Source organism: Megalobrama amblycephala, linkage group LG24 (genome assembly GCF_018812025.1).
Source record: "Megalobrama amblycephala isolate DHTTF-2021 linkage group LG24, ASM1881202v1, whole genome shotgun sequence".
Taxonomy (NCBI): Eukaryota; Metazoa; Chordata; class Actinopteri; order Cypriniformes; family Xenocyprididae; genus Megalobrama; species Megalobrama amblycephala.
The window spans coordinates 31112668-31133707 of record NC_063067.1 but is presented as its reverse complement, the minus strand read 5'-3'; the positions used below and the strand labels follow the sequence as shown (position 1 = coordinate 31133707).

Genomic DNA, 21040 nt, shown 5'->3' with positions numbered 1-21040 from the left:
TATTGCACTGTCTTATGCTATGCTCTGTTTGTAAATTGTTCAATTTTCATTAAAAAAAAAAAAAAAAAAAAAAAAAATGTGTTTTATAATGCAGCTTTTGCTCTCTTAGACTCAACAACGCTTACTTTTAAATGACTAAATATGTAACACAATAAATAAATGTGCTACGTATATGCTATAATTATTTGGTTTAATGATTTAATTCATAAATTATCATGATAGTCATTTTGCTATGGTGTATTGTTACATATTCTCTGAGCAACACCCATAACTGCCTCTCATTCCAGTCATTTATTACACATTATCTTGACATCAAGTTATTGAACCGAACGACACAACCTTATCATATGTTTCAGTCTGTTCAGTGGCTACTCCTGTTTCATTTTAGCCTATAATATTCATGCCTAGTGAATACATATAACTCATTACCAGAGCGATTTAAATAGACCTGTTTGCATGTTGTGATTCTCAAATATTTCAATCTCTGTGAAAGCATGCAATTTATTGAGTGTAATGAAAAGCTTGTACATTATAAATATATAAATTTCCTCTTGTTTTATGGCTCTCATTAATAATGAAGACAGACGTCACTGATATACACCACTGTTCCCAGCAGCACAGCTGACCTGCACTGACCTTACTGCTTAATTGGACTTACTGAAGTGTGTGCGTGTGTGTGTGTGTGTGTGTGTGTGTGTGTGTGTGTGTGTGTGTGTGTGTGTGTGTGTGTGTGTGTGCAGGGCTGGGTAGGTTACTTTTAAAATGTATTTCACTACAGATTACAAAATACATGCTTTAAAATGTAATTTGTAACATATTTCGTTAGATTACTCAAGTTTTGTAACTTAATCTAAATACTTTAGAATTCTTTGGAATACTAATAAATATGTAACAAAAAAAGTTTTTCTCACAATTCTGACTTTTTTCTCGGAATTGCATGATATGAAGTGCCAACTGTGAGTTATAAAGTCAGAATTATGAGATATAAACTTGCAATTTCCCAGTAAAAAAGTCAGAATTGCGAGAAAAAGGTCAGAATTGCAAGTTTTTAATCATGCAATTCTGACTTTATAACTTGCATTCATGAGTTTATATCTCGCAATTCTGAGAAAAAAGTTCAGAACTGTAAGATGCAAACTCGCAATTGCAAGAAAAAAAGTCAGAATTGTGAGATAAAAAGTTGCAATTACCATTTTTTACAGTTAGGGACTCACAGACAACTATCACAATGGGGCAATTTTTATAAATTCAGTCATTTTGTCTTGTGGAATATATGTAAGCAATGTGAAATAGCTTATTCAGGACAATACTAAATAAAAATAACTTGCAATTTTTATGATCCCTCTTATTTGGTTCAAATGATTAAAATGTTGCATACTCTGCAAGGGGAATGAAACTTATGAGCCGAAATGTAGCTGATGCTTTTGCAGACTGTCAGAGTCGGAGAATAACCAATTGCTTTTTACATGAATTATCCGTCACAGTTTACATTAATGTTTAAATGAAATTCAAAGTAATCTCTTTGGTAATCTAAAATACTTTTCAAATGTAACTGTAATTTGATTGCCACCCATTTAAAATAATGTAACTGTAGTGAAATACAGCTACTCAAATATTATATTTTAAATACGTAACTAAGTTACATGTGTGTTGGAAACCACCTCTGATCCTCACAAAGAGGAAGAGCCCTGAAAGGTCAAAACTTTATGTCACTTTGACATATTGGCCTAAATACATTGTATGATGCAACAGTTATCCAGCGATGAGATAAATCTGTGCTTGTCTAGAGCCTAAAGCCACACATTCATCCATGAGCAGCCCGTCAGCTATCAGCAATAAAACACAGTGGTAGAGGCGCATTATAAACATTTCATCAAGAACCATCATGCCGTTTTGTCCGCCATCAGGGTACAATTATTCCTGCAGCGTTGTTCCAACAGATCTCAGAGGACTAAAGAATGGGGCTTGACTACAGTAAAAGAGACTCTTTCATCCAGCATTACACACGCCAATTACACCCACTGACCCTCCACAACATGGCTTTGTTTCTGCTTGCATAGAAAGAAGTGCCCTCTCATCACTGATGCATGAGTCTGACTCAGAGTGCGTCCAGCGCATCTTTATATCGTAACGTGGAGGCTGGAAGCAAATGTAAAACATGATCATTTATTCAGCACATTGTATGGTCATTTCTTTGTTAAGGTGTCTGTTTTTTATTATCCTCTGCCACTGCTTCAACATTCGAAGTGATAACTGTGTTGTGCTTGCTTAATGTGACCACGAGGTGGCGCTAGTGGCTAAATTAACACACAGCACATCTGTTGAATGATTTGCTTCATTCTGTGTACTGAGCTCATGTCTCTGACACAGATGTTGTAATATCCATCCTGGTCAAGATGTAATTTCTCTAGAAATAGCAAAGAAACTTTGTATTTATTAGAACCTATTTATATTTCCTTCATCCCACTGATCTATCACACAAATTCAAAGCTTCTGTGATAAAAACTGGGTATTAAATAGGGCCTAAAACTCCTATGAAAAGTATTTTAACAAACAGTCATGGAAATGAGATGCTTAACTTTTGGAAAATGCTGATTGACATCCTCATGAGGTAAAATTAATTATTATATGAGCTGTTTTTTCCCCATTGGTTTTATGAGGGTTGAAATTTCCAAACCCTGTTATCAAATATGGCACATTTAAATGAAGTTTAATAACTTATATCAATTGTTGAAGAACACACACACAAACAGGGTTGCAAATATCTTTCTTTAAAAGAAAAAGGTTTGTTTGATTACTTTATTATTTTACTAATGGGTTCATTTTATGTTAGATAATTGTTATTTAACATATGTAAAAATTATAACAAATAAAACATGGAAATGTGGTTTTTCGGCTTTATTTTATTTTATGTTTAATGGACACCAAATATTAAATTGGTGGTTGTAGATAATAGTTTATTTAACGTATGTAAGAATTATCATAAGCAAGAAAATATGGAAATGTGGTTTTTCGGCTTTCTTTCTTTTTCTTTTTCTTTTTTTTTATTTTTTTCTTTTCTTTTCTTTTCTTTTCTTTTCTTTTCTTTTCTTTTCTTTTCTTTTATTTTCTTTTATTTTATTTTATTTTATTTTATTTTTAAAGGACACCAAATATTAAATTGGTGGTTGTAGATAATAGTTTATCTAACATATAAAAGGATTATCATAACCAAGAAAACATAGAAATGTTTTTTTTGGCTTTTTTTATTTTATTTTATTTTATTTTATTTTATTTTATTTATTTTTTTCATTTTATTTTATTTTATTTTATTTTATTTTTAAAGGACACCAAATATTAAATTGGTGGCTGTAGATAATAGTTTATCTAACATATATAAGGATTATCATAACCAAGAAAACATAGAAATGTTTTTTTTGGCTTTTTTTCTTTTCTTTTCTTTTCTTTTCTTTTATTTTATTTTATTTTATTTTATTTTATTTTATTTTATTTTATTTTATTTTATTTTTGTATTTTTTTTTCATTTTATTTTATTTTATTTTATTTTTTTTTTTAAAGGACACCAAATATTAAATTGGTGGCTGTAGATAATAGTTTATTTAACATATATAAGGATTATCATAAACAAGAAAACATGGAAATGTATTTTTTGGCTTTTTTTATTTTATTTTATTTTATTTTATTTTTAAATTTTTTTTATTTTATTTTATTTTATTTTATTTTATTTTATTTTATTTTATTTTATTTTATTTTATTTTATTTTATTTTATTTTATTTTTTTATTTTATTTTATTTTATTTTATTTCATTTTATTTCATTTTGTTTTATTTTTAAAGACACCAAATATTAAATTGGTGGCTTGTAGATAATAGTTTATCTAACATATATAAAGGATTATCATAACCAAGAAAACATGGAAATGTATTTTTTTGTGGCTTTTTATTTTATTTTATTTTATTTTATTTTATTTTATTTTTTTATTTTTAAAGGACACCAAATATTAAATTGGTGGTTGTAGATAATAGTTTATCTAACATATAAAAGGATTATCATAACCAAGAAAACATGGAAATGTATTTTTTTGTGGCTTTTTATTATTTTATTTTATTTTATTTTATTTTATTTTATTTTATTTTATTTTATTTTATTTTATTTTATTTTATTTATTTTATTTCATTTTATTTTATTTTATTTTTAAAGGACACCAAATATTAAATTGGTGGTTGTAGATAATAGTTTATCTAACATATAAAAGGATTATCATAACCAAGAAAACATGGAAATGTATTTTTTTGTGGCTTTTTTTATTTTATTTTATTTTATTTTATTTTATTTTATTTTATTTTATTTTATTTTATTTTTTTTTATTTTATTTTATTTTATTATTTTATTTTATTTTATTTTATTTTATTTTTAAAGGACACCAAATATTAAATTGGTGGTTGTAATGATATGGGCTTGTTCTTGAATTTCTTGAATTGTTTTCTGCTATTTAAATATTTTTCTTAATATATTTTACTTATTTAGGTAAAATTTTAAATAAAAATAAAAATAAAGTAAAAAAAAATGTATTACTTTTATTTATTTATTTTAAATTTAAAAAAAAAAAAAAAAATTTAAGTATGTCTTAATGTGTATGTAGAGTCCACATGATGCATTTCTCATCAGACGAGACCAATAAGGATTTATGAATCCACTTTCGTCACTGTCGCCACCACAACCATTACATGGAGACGAGAGGACTGCGGGTCCCAGTCCTCACACACTCTCCCTCCTCAGAGACAGAGCAACAACAGCAGGCAATCCTGTTAGTATCATTATCACAGTTATGTAGGCCAAGTATATAGGACAGGGGACTAAAATACTGTTTAACATTAATTAAGCCCACCATGAAATAGAATATGTGATATCCAGCAGCACAGGGGATATTTTCTGTGTCTCCCTGTGGGTTTTACATTCCTCAGTCTAGTGTGGCAAGGCTGCTGACAGCCATTACAGTCATAACAGTAACAAAATCCCATAACGTCTCAAAACTGCACAGATAATTGCTGTCTAACAGGAAACAAGTGCAGTCCATTTTCTGAAAGTCTTTTTTATCAGTACTATAAATATGTTTTACAGCAGTTTTGTAGCAAATAATGCCATTGTGTGTATTGATGAGCATTGCCAGTTTTGTCCTAACAAATTTTACCATGTAATTTGCTCTATTTGATAAATAAAACTACAAAAGAACATAAAAAGAAAACACTGCATGTACACAGTAATGCACCATCCGTCAGTCAATCAATACAAGATTAAGTGAAGCCTCTTGGTCTCAAAGACTCTGGAGGATTGGGACAAATCCCCTTCTTTCATGTGGCATTGAGAACGCCTCAGTCAGCACAGATCCCAACCAGCTCCTCTGTCCTGTCTCCAGCAGGGCGTTCTTGTGGGTGAACCAATTAACTATGTGCTTATGTGAAGTTCAGGGAGCGCCACCTGTGTGAGGGTCCCAGAAGAGGCCCTTAATAAAGCTCTAGTGTTCAGCCAGAAGCACAGACTCTGAATAAAGAAATCATTACAGACTAATTATGGTGCATGTGACCTGTTCGCACATTCCTGCCTCATCATCCAGCCTCCCATTCCACTGCTAGACAGACAGTATTCAGCACAGAAGAAAAGATCAATGACAAGAGCTGTATCTCAGTAAATATAATATTTTGAACCAAAAAAACAAAACAAAAAAAACAATGCGATAAATGCTTGTTTTGAAACACTTATTAAAGTATAAATGCATTAAAACCCCACTGGGACACAACCAACATTATTACATTTACAGAAATCAGTCGTTCCCATTGAAACAACTTACCTAATATACTGGGGTCAAAAGGTCAGTGTGTTAAATGGGCTGGTAATGATGCTTTTCTCTTACACAGCCAAAGTTAAATCAACTCTGCTCAGAGAGCACATGGTCCCTCTCTACATAGAGTTAAAATAACACTGAGAGTTAAAGTTAATGAGATAATATGCAGATCTTGAGAGATTTAATGTCTTTTATCTTCAGTTGATTTCATCCAAGACTGTGGCTGGAAGTCATTTGTAGTTATTGTGTTTCTCTTCAGTGATTCTGCTTGTTAACAGCAGGCGTTCATCACTACTGCTCAATCATAACTTAATCACTTAATTATCTCATTAACTTGAACTCTGCTTCAGTGTTACTTTAACACTATATAGACAGGGACCATATGTAATCTGAGCAGAGTTGATTTAAATATTCACTGATGTTAAAAATATGACAGGTAATCCTGGTCTCTCCTGAATAAGCCAAGACAGTAGATAAATGGCTGAAATTGTAGAAATTGTAGAAAAGTGCGTTGTTAGGCACGATGCGAAGCAGAGTAACCCCTTCAACAGTGACTTATTCACGATACAGCACTAGCCTCGAGTACCTTACTGCTTTTATAAAACAGTTACCACACAATACAAATATTAAAGCCAAAAATATGCATGAATGCAACTTTCATGAAGTAAACTTTCACTAAAGCCTTCCTTCCGCTGGAAAAAATAGTCCCTGACTGTGAACAGCAACAGAAGTTACATTATTACGCCATTAGATGGCAGCAAAGACTGTCTTTATGAGTGTGTCAGTCAGTAGTGAAGACTTTTATATTGAAAAGACTGAATTGTTGTGAACACGGAACAAGACGCACCTGACAAATGCTTTGACTAGCGCTGTCAGTCACGGGAAAACCCCTTAACTGTTAAAAGGACAAGATAATACATCACAACAGATTTTTATTATGAACATAGGACTGACCTGAAGGAAAATGCTAAATCTGAAATGCAGGTAATAAACTCGCTCACTCGATCTCTTCTCACAATACTCTTCTACATAATACAGTAAGCTTCAATGAACAATATCAGCTGAAAACAAACAGTTTACGTTGCTAAGAGTGGTTGCTAAGGGTGTTGTGTAGTGATACACAGAATCGTTGGGTGAAGTGGCCATAGCCGTGTTTTATCGTGAATAAAACAAAGCTATTGACCAATCAGAATCAAGGACAGGAACTAACCGTGTTATAATTTACTTTATAACTTGTCTCTGATTGTGTTCATCAACACCTAGGATGGCTTGAGGGTGAGTAAAGCTTGAGCTAATTTTCATTTGAAAGTGAACTAATCCTTTAATTACTCATGTTGTTCTAAACCTGCTCCAAACCAGAGCTGGAGTTCTGATGTGGAACACGGAAGCGCTGCACTGTGTTTACTACGTCAACTGTATGTTGAACCACTGAAGTCACACTGACTATTTTAACGATGTCTTTACTACCTTTCTGGACCTTGAAAGTGGTTGTTGTGTTGCAGTCTATCAGAGGCCAGATAGCTCACAGATTTCATCAAAAATATCTTAATTTGTGTTCCGAGGATGAACGAAGGTCTTGGAGCAACATTAGGGTGAGAAATGACAGAATTTTCATTTTTGGGTGAACTAACCCTTTAATGATCCACTTAAAAGAGTCGACTCATAAGAGTTATTCGTTCAGGAATCGGAATACAGTATGTTTTGCCCTGCGCAAAGAACTATTATAATAGTTCACATTATTATAATTTAGGCTACTGGGAGCCTAGACTATTTTAGTACAGTGTTTCGAAAACACCCGTTCGAATCGTTAAAGGGATGAAGAGTTCATGTGTCGTGTCTTGGTGGCAGTAGTGCTCTGCGCGCGCGCATCTCCACTCCAGTGATCCGTTCGTCACGGTCAGAGCCGCTATCTGGGCGGGGAGAGAGAAACCTCACTAACACTCAGCAGAGCACAGGAGCAGCCGAAATTCACAGCTGAGGACGCGCACGGGAGAATATCTTGCAAACGTGGTGAATACAAGAAAATTTAAGCATCTCAATCCAAGCAATCACATTTTCTTTTGGATATCCAACGGGTTTGATGTCGGCTGATCTGGTGTGAAGCGTTACCAGTTCAACTTCTGTTTTTTTGTGGGGAGAGGAGGTACATTTCAGCTTCATTCGTGTCTTGTAAACGGAATGAATGACCAAGACAAAGGTTGACACCGGTTCCCCGACGCATTTTGTCTCGTCGAAGGAGAAGAGGCAAAAGCAGAAAATGGAGAGCAGCACCGGCGAACAAGAACAGCCGCCTGCGCAGCCGCCACAAGTTAACGAGAAAAAGAAAATACACCGGGCACCGTCTCCAGCAAGACCCAAAGATGTGCCCGGGTGGTCCCTCACTAAAATACGCGGAGGTATCGGCACACCGACGCTGAGCGTTAAACCGGGGGCTATATATTTAGGCGGCCGCGTGTCCAGACGCAGCCCGGTTACCGGGAAGGAAACAAAAACAGAGAAGAGTAAACCGACCGGCAAGCCTGCGCTATCCGCGGCCGGTGCTCAGAAGAGCAGCGCCAAGTCTAATAAAAGCGGTCGAAGAAAAGTTTCGGACGCCAGCATCGGATCGGATGATTTAAGCAAGGACTCCGGCTGCGCTCCGGGGAAACTCTCACCCACCGACAGCAGCTCCGAGCTCTCCGACTGCGTCTCCGAGGAGAATAAAGTCTCCACAGACGCGCTCAGCAGTGACACCGAGACCAGCAGCCGCGGGGGGATCGACGGCGATAAATCGGCAGCAGAACATGGACTATTGGACAAGAGTGGCCAAACCAAGACCAGCGTGGAGAAAGACCGACTCTCGCTGGGAGTGGAGACCGCGGAAGGGAGCGTCTCTCCCGGCGACGAGCGCTCCCTCACCTCGTTCGACAGCAGGATGCCCGCCAGCACATCCTTGGCGTTCTCGGACCTGACTGAGGAGTTGATGGACGGGATGCATGAGGAATTAATCAGGGAAATAGAGGAACTCAGGTCGGAAAATGATTATTTAAAGGTAAGATAATGATTATATTATGTTCTTATTGTAAAATTAAACATAAACATCAAAGCATTATAGCAGCATATGTCATAGTTTAACTCCCGGGTTAATGTTATTCTCTAGTCCTTTAAAAGAAACTGCTGTGCTGGTGCCAAAAACCAAAACACTGATCTCAAGAACATATAATGCAACATCAGAACCTCCAAATGAGAACCAAAATGGTACTTAATAATGCAAAAAGAGTTATTTTCTGATCATTAATATATATATATATATATATATATATATGGTAATACTTTAGTATAGGGAACACATATTTTGCCTCAATAATGTAGAATATGGTCATGCAGAATAAGGCATAAATATGTGCTTAATATGTACTAATAAATAGCCAATATTCTAGTAATATGCATGCTAATAAGTAGCTAGTTTAAAGACACTAAAACAAAATGTTTCTATATATATATATATATATATATATATATATATATAGTGTTGCCTACAGTTAGTGTTACAACAGTGAAACTGTAATGCAATATTAGTAAAAGTGGCTTTAACAAGATTTTTTTGTGCTCATGATGATGACTATAATAATGAAACCAACTCAAATTGAAAATGCTAATTACTGTATTATATATATTTTTTAAAAATCATGAAAAGTGGTAAATTAATTGCAAGATTAGGCCACTTAGAACTGAATTAGGCCCACTGAATCAAGAAAATCAAATTCAGAAATTAATAAAACTGAGTAGAAATGACAGAAATGGTTGTGAGATGATAAATGGCTGGAAACTCAGGTATTTTTATAAAGATAAAATATGTTTTACAGTGTAAGTTGTCACAATAACTGTAGTACCTGCAGTATTTTGGTGGAAACTAGTTGCAATTTTTGTAGGGTCACCAGTATAATACTGTATATATCTAAATGTCTATGTTTCTAAGCCAGACATGCCAGTGTCTGTGTTCCCCCTAAAACTGGAAATACTGTATTCATTCATGTTGCAAGACATATATTTAAGATCCCAGTTTACTATTGGATGGGTTTGTGTTTTCTCCAGTCATATATGTAAGAGTTAAACACTGATTCTTTTGTAATCTCGGTTTTCATAAACTATCAGAAGACCTTGACGAAACCAAATCGGTTTCATTTGTCATGCCTAATATAACAGCATTAAAAAAGCCTAGTGGTTATTTGCTCTTGCACTCGTGTTGTTTGAATAATGCAGCTGTTTGTACAGATGCTGCAGCAGTCCACTGCGCCCGCGCCCACTTTTCACTCCATTGTTTATCCGCGCGCTGAGCACGTGACGCGCGCTGCAGTAGTTGACCTATATTCACTGGAAATGTGTGACAGCACGCGGTGGCCCACCGCCTCTGAAAGCGGGATGCGTTTTTTACGCGTTTGAGGTATAAATAGTTTATGTGGGTTTGCTTTGTAAACATTGCACTATTATGCAAGTCTCGAGGAAAATCATAATGCAGCATAATGAATCTGATGCATATATTAGTTTTGATCATAGGTCAGGGGCATCATATTTATTTTTTTTAAGGGGAGCCAGTGGCATCCCAGACTTACCTGGGTAGATACTAGAAATTTTATCATCTAAATCTAAAATGTTTAATGCACACACAAAAAAATGCATAGTCATTTCTAAACTGATACATTGTTTGTTTGTGTGTACATCAGGATGAAATGGAGGAGCTTCGCTCTGAGATGCTGGAGATGAGGGACATGTACTTGGAGGAGGATGTTTATCAGCTCCAGGAGCTCAGACAGCAGTTGGATCAGGCCAACAAGACCTGCCGCATCCTGCAGTACCGCCTCAAGAAGGCAGAGAGACGCAGTATCCGCGTGGCCCAGACCGGACAAGTGGATGGGGAGCTTATCCGCACACTGGAGCAAGACGTCAAGGTTAGAGCGACACTGTGTGACTTAGTAATTACAGATGAAACCCTCCAAACATATTCTGTTAGATATATCCGGGCTGTAACTATCATAACCATTGAGGGGGACAAGTCCTCTGCCTAATATTTGATATTATTGATGCTGCTCTGCTGTACTCCATTATGCACCGCTCTGTTTATTATTAGGATGACAAAAAAGTTACATTTTTAGGTTGGTTTGACTCAGTGATATCTAACAGCGCACATCACTGTCTGAATGAGCCAATCAAATCAAAGAAGGCGGGGCTTACTGTTCATAGAAGATGAGTGCGAATTCCTTTCGTTTTAGCAGTGAAAAATATGTAAGTAGCTAAACATTTAATATTTGACGGCTGTTTAATGATTTAAATATTCAGCGACGACAGTAATATCCAGTGATGCAAACTACTCGATTTTTTTTTTTTTAAATGAAATTTTGCAGTTTTGAATAGAAAACATGCTATTATTTGATTAATATGATATGATTAATGTAATTCATTACTGAATGTGACGAGACAAGAAACGGTTTGCGTTTTTGACATATTAGGCATACAAATAAGAGTGAATATAATTGAAAAAAAATATTTGCATACAATTTGCAACAAGTTTCTTTTTCGTTATTCCCTTAAATCCCCTTTTTAATTATTTAGCTAATTATTTTAATATATTTTTTACCCAATTTTAGTTTACCCAAACTACCACTTGTGAAAAAAAGTGCACGTAATTGTATTCACTGTGTACTTGTAGTAAGTATATTTTAGTTTACCATAAATGCTTGTACATTCAGCAGTATACTTATGAAATTACACATAAAAATTTACTTACAGTAGGTACTTAAATTCAACTAATTGCATTTAACTTTAACTTTAATACATTTTCATTTAAATGTAAATAACATGCACTTAAGTGTCTGAAATCAATAGTCAGTTTGCATTTAAGCATATTCTTTTAAAGTATATTATTTCCATAATACGTTATTTTTCACGAGGGAATCCCATTGGTGAATCTCATAAAACATCCAGTGATGTAAACATCATGCTTTAGCCTGCATGTCATGCACCACGCAGGCAACTGTCTCACATGGCTGTGGACACAATACTTCCTTTCTCTGCTCTGTCAGAGGGAAGAGAAATAACCATGATGTCATTCCCGTCGGCACTGCCTTCGCTCTCTGTGCTCTTCTTTTACATGGCTGATTTGTATACAGTAACAGAGGGAAGGAAAAGGAGGGAGAGTGGTTTCCTCTGCCAAGCAAATGCTGTGGCTCTCTTTGTGCTACTGAGACTGACGATGGTGGACTTTAACAAGTAGCATTGTCACATGCTTAAGTTTTACCACTCAGGACACAGCTGGTACGGATCAAAAGCTGTAACACACAATCGATGAGGCGAGGCGAGGGGGATGGTGTCTGCAGGAAAACATCTCAGCCTCTGCTGAATTCTTTAACTGCTGACAGGAGTCTCCTAACACAGGGTCAATTGTCTCCCCACGCTACTGACACAGCCAGGTCAAATTACACTGATCTTCGCGGCTCTTGTGCATTCAACTGGTTGAAATACTCCATTGCCACCACTGTGACCGGACACGCTATGTTCAGCTTAGCACAGCAACAAAACACTGTGTAGCTCTAAGTGATATGAAGATAACTAGTGCAACAACCTGTACTTTGAAATATATTTTGAATGGTTGTGTAGCACATGCTAAAGTATTTAGTTAAGATTGTACAGTAGCTGATGGCCTATATAAAACCAATATACTCATGACCAGTGTTGTTATTCATTACAAGTTATGGAATCGGATTACTTTTTTCAAGTAACTAAAGTGACGCATTTCTTTGCAGTCCTAACGTGAGTAAGCACAGACGGGTTGTGTGTAAACTTGATGGTTTTTGTAGTTCTACACTATGCATTTACTCATCTCACTTGCACAAAAACAGAATCAGTATTCCTCAAACTGAATAAAAAAGGTGAAATGCAATCCTCAGAATATTGCACAAACCTGCAATAAATTAAATATATTAAATTAAACAAATACACTTTATGTATTTAATCTCACTTTATTAACCAACGTCTTTGTTTCTGATCTTCGATGATCCAATTCAACCATACCAATAAGCAAAAATGACTTTAGATAAACATCACGTTTGTGAGGCTTATTCATTTCACTTTTGGTGTGAGAGGACCTTTACATTTGCCAAAAATAGAACTTTTTTATTGTTATTAAAAAACAAACAAGCAAGCCCAGCCCAGGTGAGTAAAAAGTAACTAAGTAACGCAATTAGTTACTTTTTTAGGAAGTATCACAATATTTGTAATGCATTACTTTTAAAAGTAAGTTTCCCCAGCACTGCTCATGACTGATTGGTCAATCATGGCATTCAGCAGTCAGATATTTCCTAATATTCACCATCATCCATGGCAATGCTGTTTAGCAGGCCGCTCAGCTGACTTTCATGTCTCGTGTTTCACTTCAGTGCTCTCTCTCGTTTCATACAAACGCAACTGCTGCCATCTTTGTCTCAGTTATCGATTATAGTGAAAATGACCTCAGAGGATTTTTGTTTCTAGGCTGTTTGTTTTGTATATTGTTATGTACTACAAAACTAGCAGAAAGTAAAAAAAAGGTAAAGGTAAAACTAACTGAAAGGGACCATGATGTTGAGTTGAGCATGTCTCTCAGTCATGCTTTGTTTTGCGATAGATCAACACACTATACATTATCCTGCTTGATATCTGGCTCACTTACCAAATGCACTCTAAAAATGCTGGGATAAAAATGGACAAACCCAGCGGTTGGGTTAAATGTTTGCCCAGCCTGTTGCACTGAAAAAAATGATACTTTGGACCAACTTAAAAAAATTGCTGTAATTTGTTACAGCTAAATTTATTAGTTTTTCTCAAACTATATTTTTAATTTGGTTAAAGCTTTAAATTTTATTTTAATATCAATCAAAATAGTTCTTCAGCCCAAAGTAAAAAAATTACATGGAAACAAAGTTAAAATATTGTTTTTTATGGAGACCAAATCATTATTTTTACTTTAGTACCGCTTAAAATTTTTACTTTGGAAAAACTTACTTTTTACCATAACATCCAAGTATAATATTTACTTTGGACTAAACTAAAAAAATTGCTGTAATTTTGTTACAAGGAATTTTATTAAGTTTACTCAAGTTAAATTTCTGATTCAGTACAAACTAGATTTTTAATAAAACCTAAATCAATGTATTCTCTTTAGTCACAAGACAAAACGTTATGAGTTGTATACAATGTAGTTTTATTTAACTCAACTATTGTTTAAAAATTACTGTAATGCTTGCTTAAAATGAACCCAAAGTATGTTGGAAATGAACATTTATTAATATGTTTAATGAATAATAATTAAACAATAAACATTTATTAAATTGCATATTAATAAGTTCACTTTGTGATTTATTATTATTTCCTCTAGTAATTATGTGTCTGATTTTTAATTTCCAACATATTTTGGGTTCATTTTAAACCAGTCTTATAGTAATTTTTAAACAATAGTTGGATTAAATAAAACTGTCCAGCAAACATTTAACCCAACCGCTGGGTTAAAATAACCCAATTGTTGGGTTTGTCCATTTTCAACCTAACAATTTTTTTTAGAGTGCATAAATAATGGGACATAAAATACTATTTTGAGTTAAAAATATTGTATTATGTGAAATCCACTGCCCCAAAATGATGCCATTGTGGAGAGCCAGTAATTACCATACATGTATTTGTATGCATATAAAATACAATTTTATGATGACAACTGATATTTATTATCCATTGACAAGACTGTCAGTATATTTAGATCAACTGGTTGAGTTATCTGCCCATAATCTGAAAATGCCAAATTATTACTGGCCTCTACATTACTAATTATGTTCTCTATGTTAAGTAAAACCCTTGATGTTAACGCACATTACCCACTTATCGCTTGATGTTCGGTACTTTCCAAATGAATCAGCCTCATTCAGAGGTCAGTGATATTCTGACCAAGAGGCTGTGCAAGACAAATGGTTTTTTTTTTCCCCCTTGGACTTACTCTGTCATATAAGAGTTTCCCATGTTCACATTTTTCCCATCTTGCTCTGGTCTCTCGGGACCGAGGGGGAGGGGATGATGTCATGGTCAGGAGGGGGTAGGGGTGAAAAGGGTTGAAGGAAGATTTGAATGTTTGTAAGATCTCTGCACCATTTCCTGCTCTCTGAAGCACTGGCCTCATTTCTCATCCAATGAGAGCAACGTCTCCCAGATCTGTCAGGGGAAGGACGGAAAACAGCTCCACACCTTCTCATCAGCTGCTCTGGCTTATTAAATTGGGTTTGGAGCAACACTGTGGCTTCCTCTTTCCCTCTGTTACCCATCTGAGCTTCTCCAGTCATGTGCTCATGCAAAACAACAGCTGAGAAACAGAGACAATGATTACAGCTGTAGGAAACAAAAATCATGAATGCAATCTCTTTAGTTCCTTAAATTCAGATAATCTAGTGCATCGAAACTGTATTACTCCCTTTATAATCAACAATTAGCAGAGCCCGTGTTATACAGTTTGCAGGGGAAATAGATGTCATTATTTTCATTTCTGGTCAAAACCTCTGAGACAAAGTTAATGCTTTGAAAGCTAAATTCCAAAGGATACTTCAGTTTTGATGCAAATGCATAGTGTATGCATACAGCAAGACTAATAGCCTTTTAAAGGATACTCCAAATTTGAGCAATAAAAAAGTCACAAGTTCTTCAGGTACAATAGGTTTATTTAACATGTAGTTAGAATTAGTACAGAAATTTAATATAAACGCATGTAAAAATAAAATATTGCATAGTCTTCACTGTATTAATTAAATATAAACTTTTCTTATTAAAGCTAAAGAAAAGTTATTCAGTCAAGAGCAATAAATTATTTTCGCTTTTTGTTGGATTCACATTAGGTATATTAGGCTGCTGTCACTTTAAGACCAAATGCACAGATCCATTATACTGATACACATCTGGTTTACACACAACTGTTTACTTTCAGTTAAGACATAACTGTCTGTGTTTACATGAATTCTCCACACAGTGGGCGTTTTGACATATTTGCGTGTGTATTTAACCATTCAAGCACACTGAATTCACAATCGCATGCTGAGAGACACGGCTTTCTGTGTGCACGCTTACACTGTGTGTCCATCACCGCGTTCAATGCAGTAAGTTTTTTATGCTTATTGTGCTTAATAACAATTTTTTACATCGAGCACGTCCCAAATTCACAATCGCATATCAAGCATGTCCTGCTCTTTATATTCTCATCCATGCATTTCATCACCCTGGAGTGTCAATAGTGCTATATATTTACATTCCACGATATCGTCAAGTTATGTTTTTATTCTAATGAAATTTACGCCACATGCACTGTAGGTATATCCTAGTGTAACCTCTCCTGTTCGAACCGGGACTCGAACCCTGGTCCGCTGGCATGGGAGTCGGGTGCTCTAACAAGGAGGCTAAAGACTAGTATCTCTATTATCAGTCGCTAGAGCGCCTCTTGAGATCAGGGGAGTGAGCCTACATCCATTACACTCACCCCCTAAGCCTCACTCCCATCGGGGTCATGGCACCAATATGTAACCCCTCACCCAGGTCCACACTCTGTGTGGGCCGCGACCCGGGTCTCCGGCGTGGGAGTCTGAAATTCTAACAAGAAGGCATATGTATGAAAATTAAAGTATACTTTGAGCTTAATGAGACATGCAACGAGTGTCCTGAGCTATAAAATAGCAACATATGAGCAATAAAATTTCCCTCTGGGCAGAATGAGAATAATAAAGAGGAAGTAAGGGTGACAGATGCTGATAAGCAAAGAAAATACTGTTTGCCTGTTCAGATATCAGCTTAGCAGCAGCATCCTGGAGATAAGAAAAGAGAAAAAGGCACATAGTAATGAACATCTCCTTATTGTGTAGCCGGTTTGGTCCCCTCTCGGTCAAACCACTCTAGGGATTCCAGGAAAACTGACCCTGAAACCTCACTGCCTGCCTTCGCCCTTCATTATCATGTATGTGAGGAGTGCATATGCATAATCATCCATGTGCTGCATTCACACGTCAAAGTCAACTCAAACAGCCATGGAGCAAGACAAAGCCCCACTTACAGCCCAGATCCTAAGCTGGGAGGAAACTCTAGAGGAGGCACATTTGAGATTACTTGAGTCTCTTTTTTTCTAGAATAAAAATTGAAAAGCAGGAGACTAAGTCTCCATTTACTTGCCCTACATTTTATCTCACTGAATATCCCGTTTCACTCAGAAATGCATTGCATTATGTAAGTAAAATGATTTGCAAATGCTATTTTAGTTGCAAAGGCAGGATTTGTAAAATTAACTCGAGAGTGACATAAGCAGAAATGGACTGGCAGATGCATTTAAAGTGCCAATCCATTTAAAAATGTAGGAACCGTGTTAATGGGTTTCTTTCAACACGACCGTATTTGGTGCCCTTGGACTGTCTTCATATGGCTCATCTGAACTGCATGTGCTTATAGAGGTTAACCGAAGGGCAGCTTTGTTTTTTCTAAGCAGGGTAAGGTTGAGGTTACAGTGTGAATGTGCCCGGGCATCTGTCCCGCAGATGCAACCAGATACAGATCTAGAGGGAAGTCATTTAAAACGACCGTTTGCACAGCAGAGAGGCGGAGCATTCCTGAAAAGCAGGATCAGAGAGGAGCGACACACACACATAATCAAACCCAAAGACAAACAAATCCCACAGAGCCATTTACATATTTGTCCAAGTACTACTGATGAACAGTCTTGGGCTCATGCAAATATTCTTTGATGTCTCATTACGCTCCTTTGATTTCATGGTGCAGCAGATATGGCAGTTTGTTGTTCTGCATCAGGCTGTGGTGAGAGGGGCGGACAACACACACACACACACACACACACACACACACACACACACACACACAAACATGACATTGCTGTGCTTCACTACCCCTTTCCCTGTTGATCTATTGGTGTCCATCTTTTTTTGCATGTAAAAGCAACGACAGGCCGTGACATTGTCATTCAAAAGCAGGTGGGTGTCGTCCAGACAGAATGGAGGGAGGAGTGAATGCAAATAATCTAGGACCAACAGACACTTTTGGTACTCTGATAATTAAAACATTTGTATGACAATACAGACGCCCAATTACCATAAAACCCTAGGGTCTGTGGTTTAGAAACATACTCTACACTATCATGAATCATGGCATAGATTCATTCTTGCTTGGCTGTTTGTTCTTAGAAATATTGATATAATAAAATATATGAGCAATATCACACGAGTAGCCGTGCGATATGGCTGTATATCAGCACGGGTGTGATTAGGTAATCACAGCATGCTGATATACAGCCATATCGCACGGCTACGAGGGTGATATTGCGGTTATACAACAGTTCGACGGCACAAGTGTGTAAATAAATTAAAATAGTTAAGAGAATTTTGCTAAAACAGCGTCCTTTGTTTACAAATGTCCCTTTCAATTTAAAAGTCTCTTTCGACTCACTCATTCACTCGTAAAATTTTGCCGTCATCTAATGGCGTATTAATATAACTTTCACTCAATCAATATTACGCACTGATGGACCCTTTCTCAATAGCAATATATAAAATAATATTTATTGAACAACAATATTTAAATTAACAACAATAGCCATTATAAATGACAATAGGAAATAAACACAATTGTACAATTCAGTCAAATGTACAAAAGCAGTGCTCTACAGGATGTAAGTTAAATATAGCCTTAATATTAAATTATTAAATTTAACATAGCTCAATTTGATTTGCTCAGGAACAAGTAATAGATTAATAAGACCGAAGATTGCCTGTTTTATGTACCCAAAATGAAATATATCTAATGTTTAACCACTATAAGAGCCAGCGGCAAATCCCCGAAGCACTGGCCGAGATGAAGCTGTTCTCAGCGGGTACACGAGCTCCAAAAACATTTAAACAAATTGTAAAATAGGTGCTATAATTAAATATGGGTCTCATATTTCAGGTCTGAACAACTACATTATAGCCTAAAAAAACTCTTAAAACTACAGTTCATGGTACAACAAGTGTAGTTATTTGTAAAAAAACAAAACAAAAAACAAACGAAAAAAAAACGGTGGATCTGCTCGGCCACCATGACAAACACTTCCAGCGGAGTGATACAAACGGTGAAAAGATAGTACTGTTATCACTAGAATATCACACGCCTCTCAGCCAATCAGATTCGAGAACCAGAAAGAATTGTTGTATAAAATAATATAATAAAAATTCTTGTAGTTATATTTAAAAACTGAAAGCTTTGGTTGCATTAAAATATGTTTCAGGCATTAAAATATGGTGTTTTGATAACTTTATATTTTACAGTCAATAACTGTATGTATCTTTGATGTAATTTGCAAGTAAAGCCATATTGATATTTAAAAATGTAGTTATAACCACCATAATAATAACACACTCAAGTTATTCTGATGGGTATATATATATAGCCTATATATATTCTACATATAATTTTCACCATTTTTCACCTATATATGCTGTGCAAATTCAGTGATCTTTGTAGAATTTTTACAGTAAGACCAAAAGTGCTTAATATTGCATATCAATATAATGTGACATCAAAACAGCATTGTAATATTTACTCACACTATAGCACATTTTGGAAAAAAAATAGCTTATACTGGACAAGCTTCATTTGATTAAAAACAGCTACTGTAACATGACTGAAAATGTAGATAAGTTAGTAGTGTTGCTACTTTTAGTTGCTTCACATGAAGGAAAGATTGATGGAACAAGGCAGAGAGGCTGTTGGTGAGATAAAGAAAATGAAAAAATGAGAGATGGAGGGATCTGATATGAATTAGAGCGTGGTGTTGGTACAGAGGAGCATTGTGGGTACCCAGCTGCACCCTGGCTGTGGTTCAGACACAGAGAGAGAGGAGAACATGAAGCACAACTCACAAACGGGGACTGTGTTCCTCCTCCTACCCCCTCACAGTCCCCTTTTACCCCTTTCAGTGACTGCTGCCCTCTGTTTTCTTCATTCCTCTCACACAAACCTACATCCTTCCTTTATATGTGTCCTATAGAAACATACAAACATTGTCAGTAATGAAAAATGGGTTTGTGTTGCTAAAATGGTCCAAACACCATTATGTTTGTGTGTGTGTGGTAGAAGGGTTTTTGTTTGCTCAACAACACTGATAATTGCCTCCTTAAAAGTTAGTGCAGCTTTACAATCAACCACTTTTAATGAGCTTCCCACCACCTTCAGGACGACATAAATCATAAACGTATGAATCAGCCATCTTCAATACTTTTCACTGGCAAAGCTGTAATGATTCATTACTACAGCATGCAATATTTTTAATCAGTATTTAGCAGTACACCGCTTTACACATACAGTGGGTACGGAAAGTATTCAGACTCCCTTAAATTTTTCACTCTTTGTGAAAAATTAGCTCAGTTTGGCCGGATGGCCAGCTCTAGGAAGGGTTCTGGTCATCCCAAACGTCTTCCATTTAAGGATTATGGAGGCCACTGTGCTCTTAGGAACCTTAAGTGCAGCAGAAATTTTTTTGTAACCTTGGTCCAGATCTGTGCCTTGCCACAATTCTGTCTCTGAGCTCTTCAGGCAGTTCCTTTGACCTCATGATTCTCATTTGCTCTGACATGCACTGTGAGCTGTAAGGTCTTATATAGACAGGTGTGTGGCTTTCCTGAATCAAGTCCAATCAGTATAATCAAACACAGCTGGACTCAAATGAAGATGTAGATGGTGTAGAACCATCTCAAGGATGATCAGAAGAAATGGACAACACCTGAGTTAAATATATGAGTGTCACAGCAAAGGGTCTGAATACTTAGGACCATGTGATATTTCAGTTTTTCTTTTTTAATAAATCTTCAAAAATGTCAACAATTCTGTGTTTTCTGTCAATATGGGGTGCTGTGTGTACATTAATGAGGAAAAAAATGAACTTAAATGATTTTAGCAAATGGCTGCAATATAACAAAGAGTGAAAAATTTAAGGGGGTCTGAATACTTTCCGTACCCACTGTATTTATAATATTTAAATATATTTATATCAATATATTTCTTGCCTCACTTTCACCATCTTGATTTTTTTTTTTTTACTGAGATTGTCTCCGTAGTCAGCTTGCAGAGTTTTTGATTTTCATCTTAATTTCATCTCACCACATTTAAAAACTTTTGTTGTTGTTT

General features: G+C 35.6%; 1 protein-coding gene across 2 annotated transcripts in view; it reads left to right on the top strand.

Moving 5' to 3' along the window:
* The first annotated feature begins 7713 nt into the window (after window positions 1-7713).
* soga1 (suppressor of glucose, autophagy associated 1) overlaps window positions 7714-21040 on the top strand; it is a 62425-nt gene continuing 49098 nt past the window's right edge. For both annotated transcript variants that reach the window (XM_048177196.1, XM_048177195.1), the window contains exons 1-2: window positions 7714-8873; window positions 10546-10770. In XM_048177196.1, the coding sequence (XP_048033153.1) occupies window positions 8025-8873; window positions 10546-10770 (1074 nt within the window). In that variant the 5' untranslated portion in view covers window positions 7714-8024. The remainder of the gene's footprint in view (window positions 8874-10545; window positions 10771-21040) is intronic.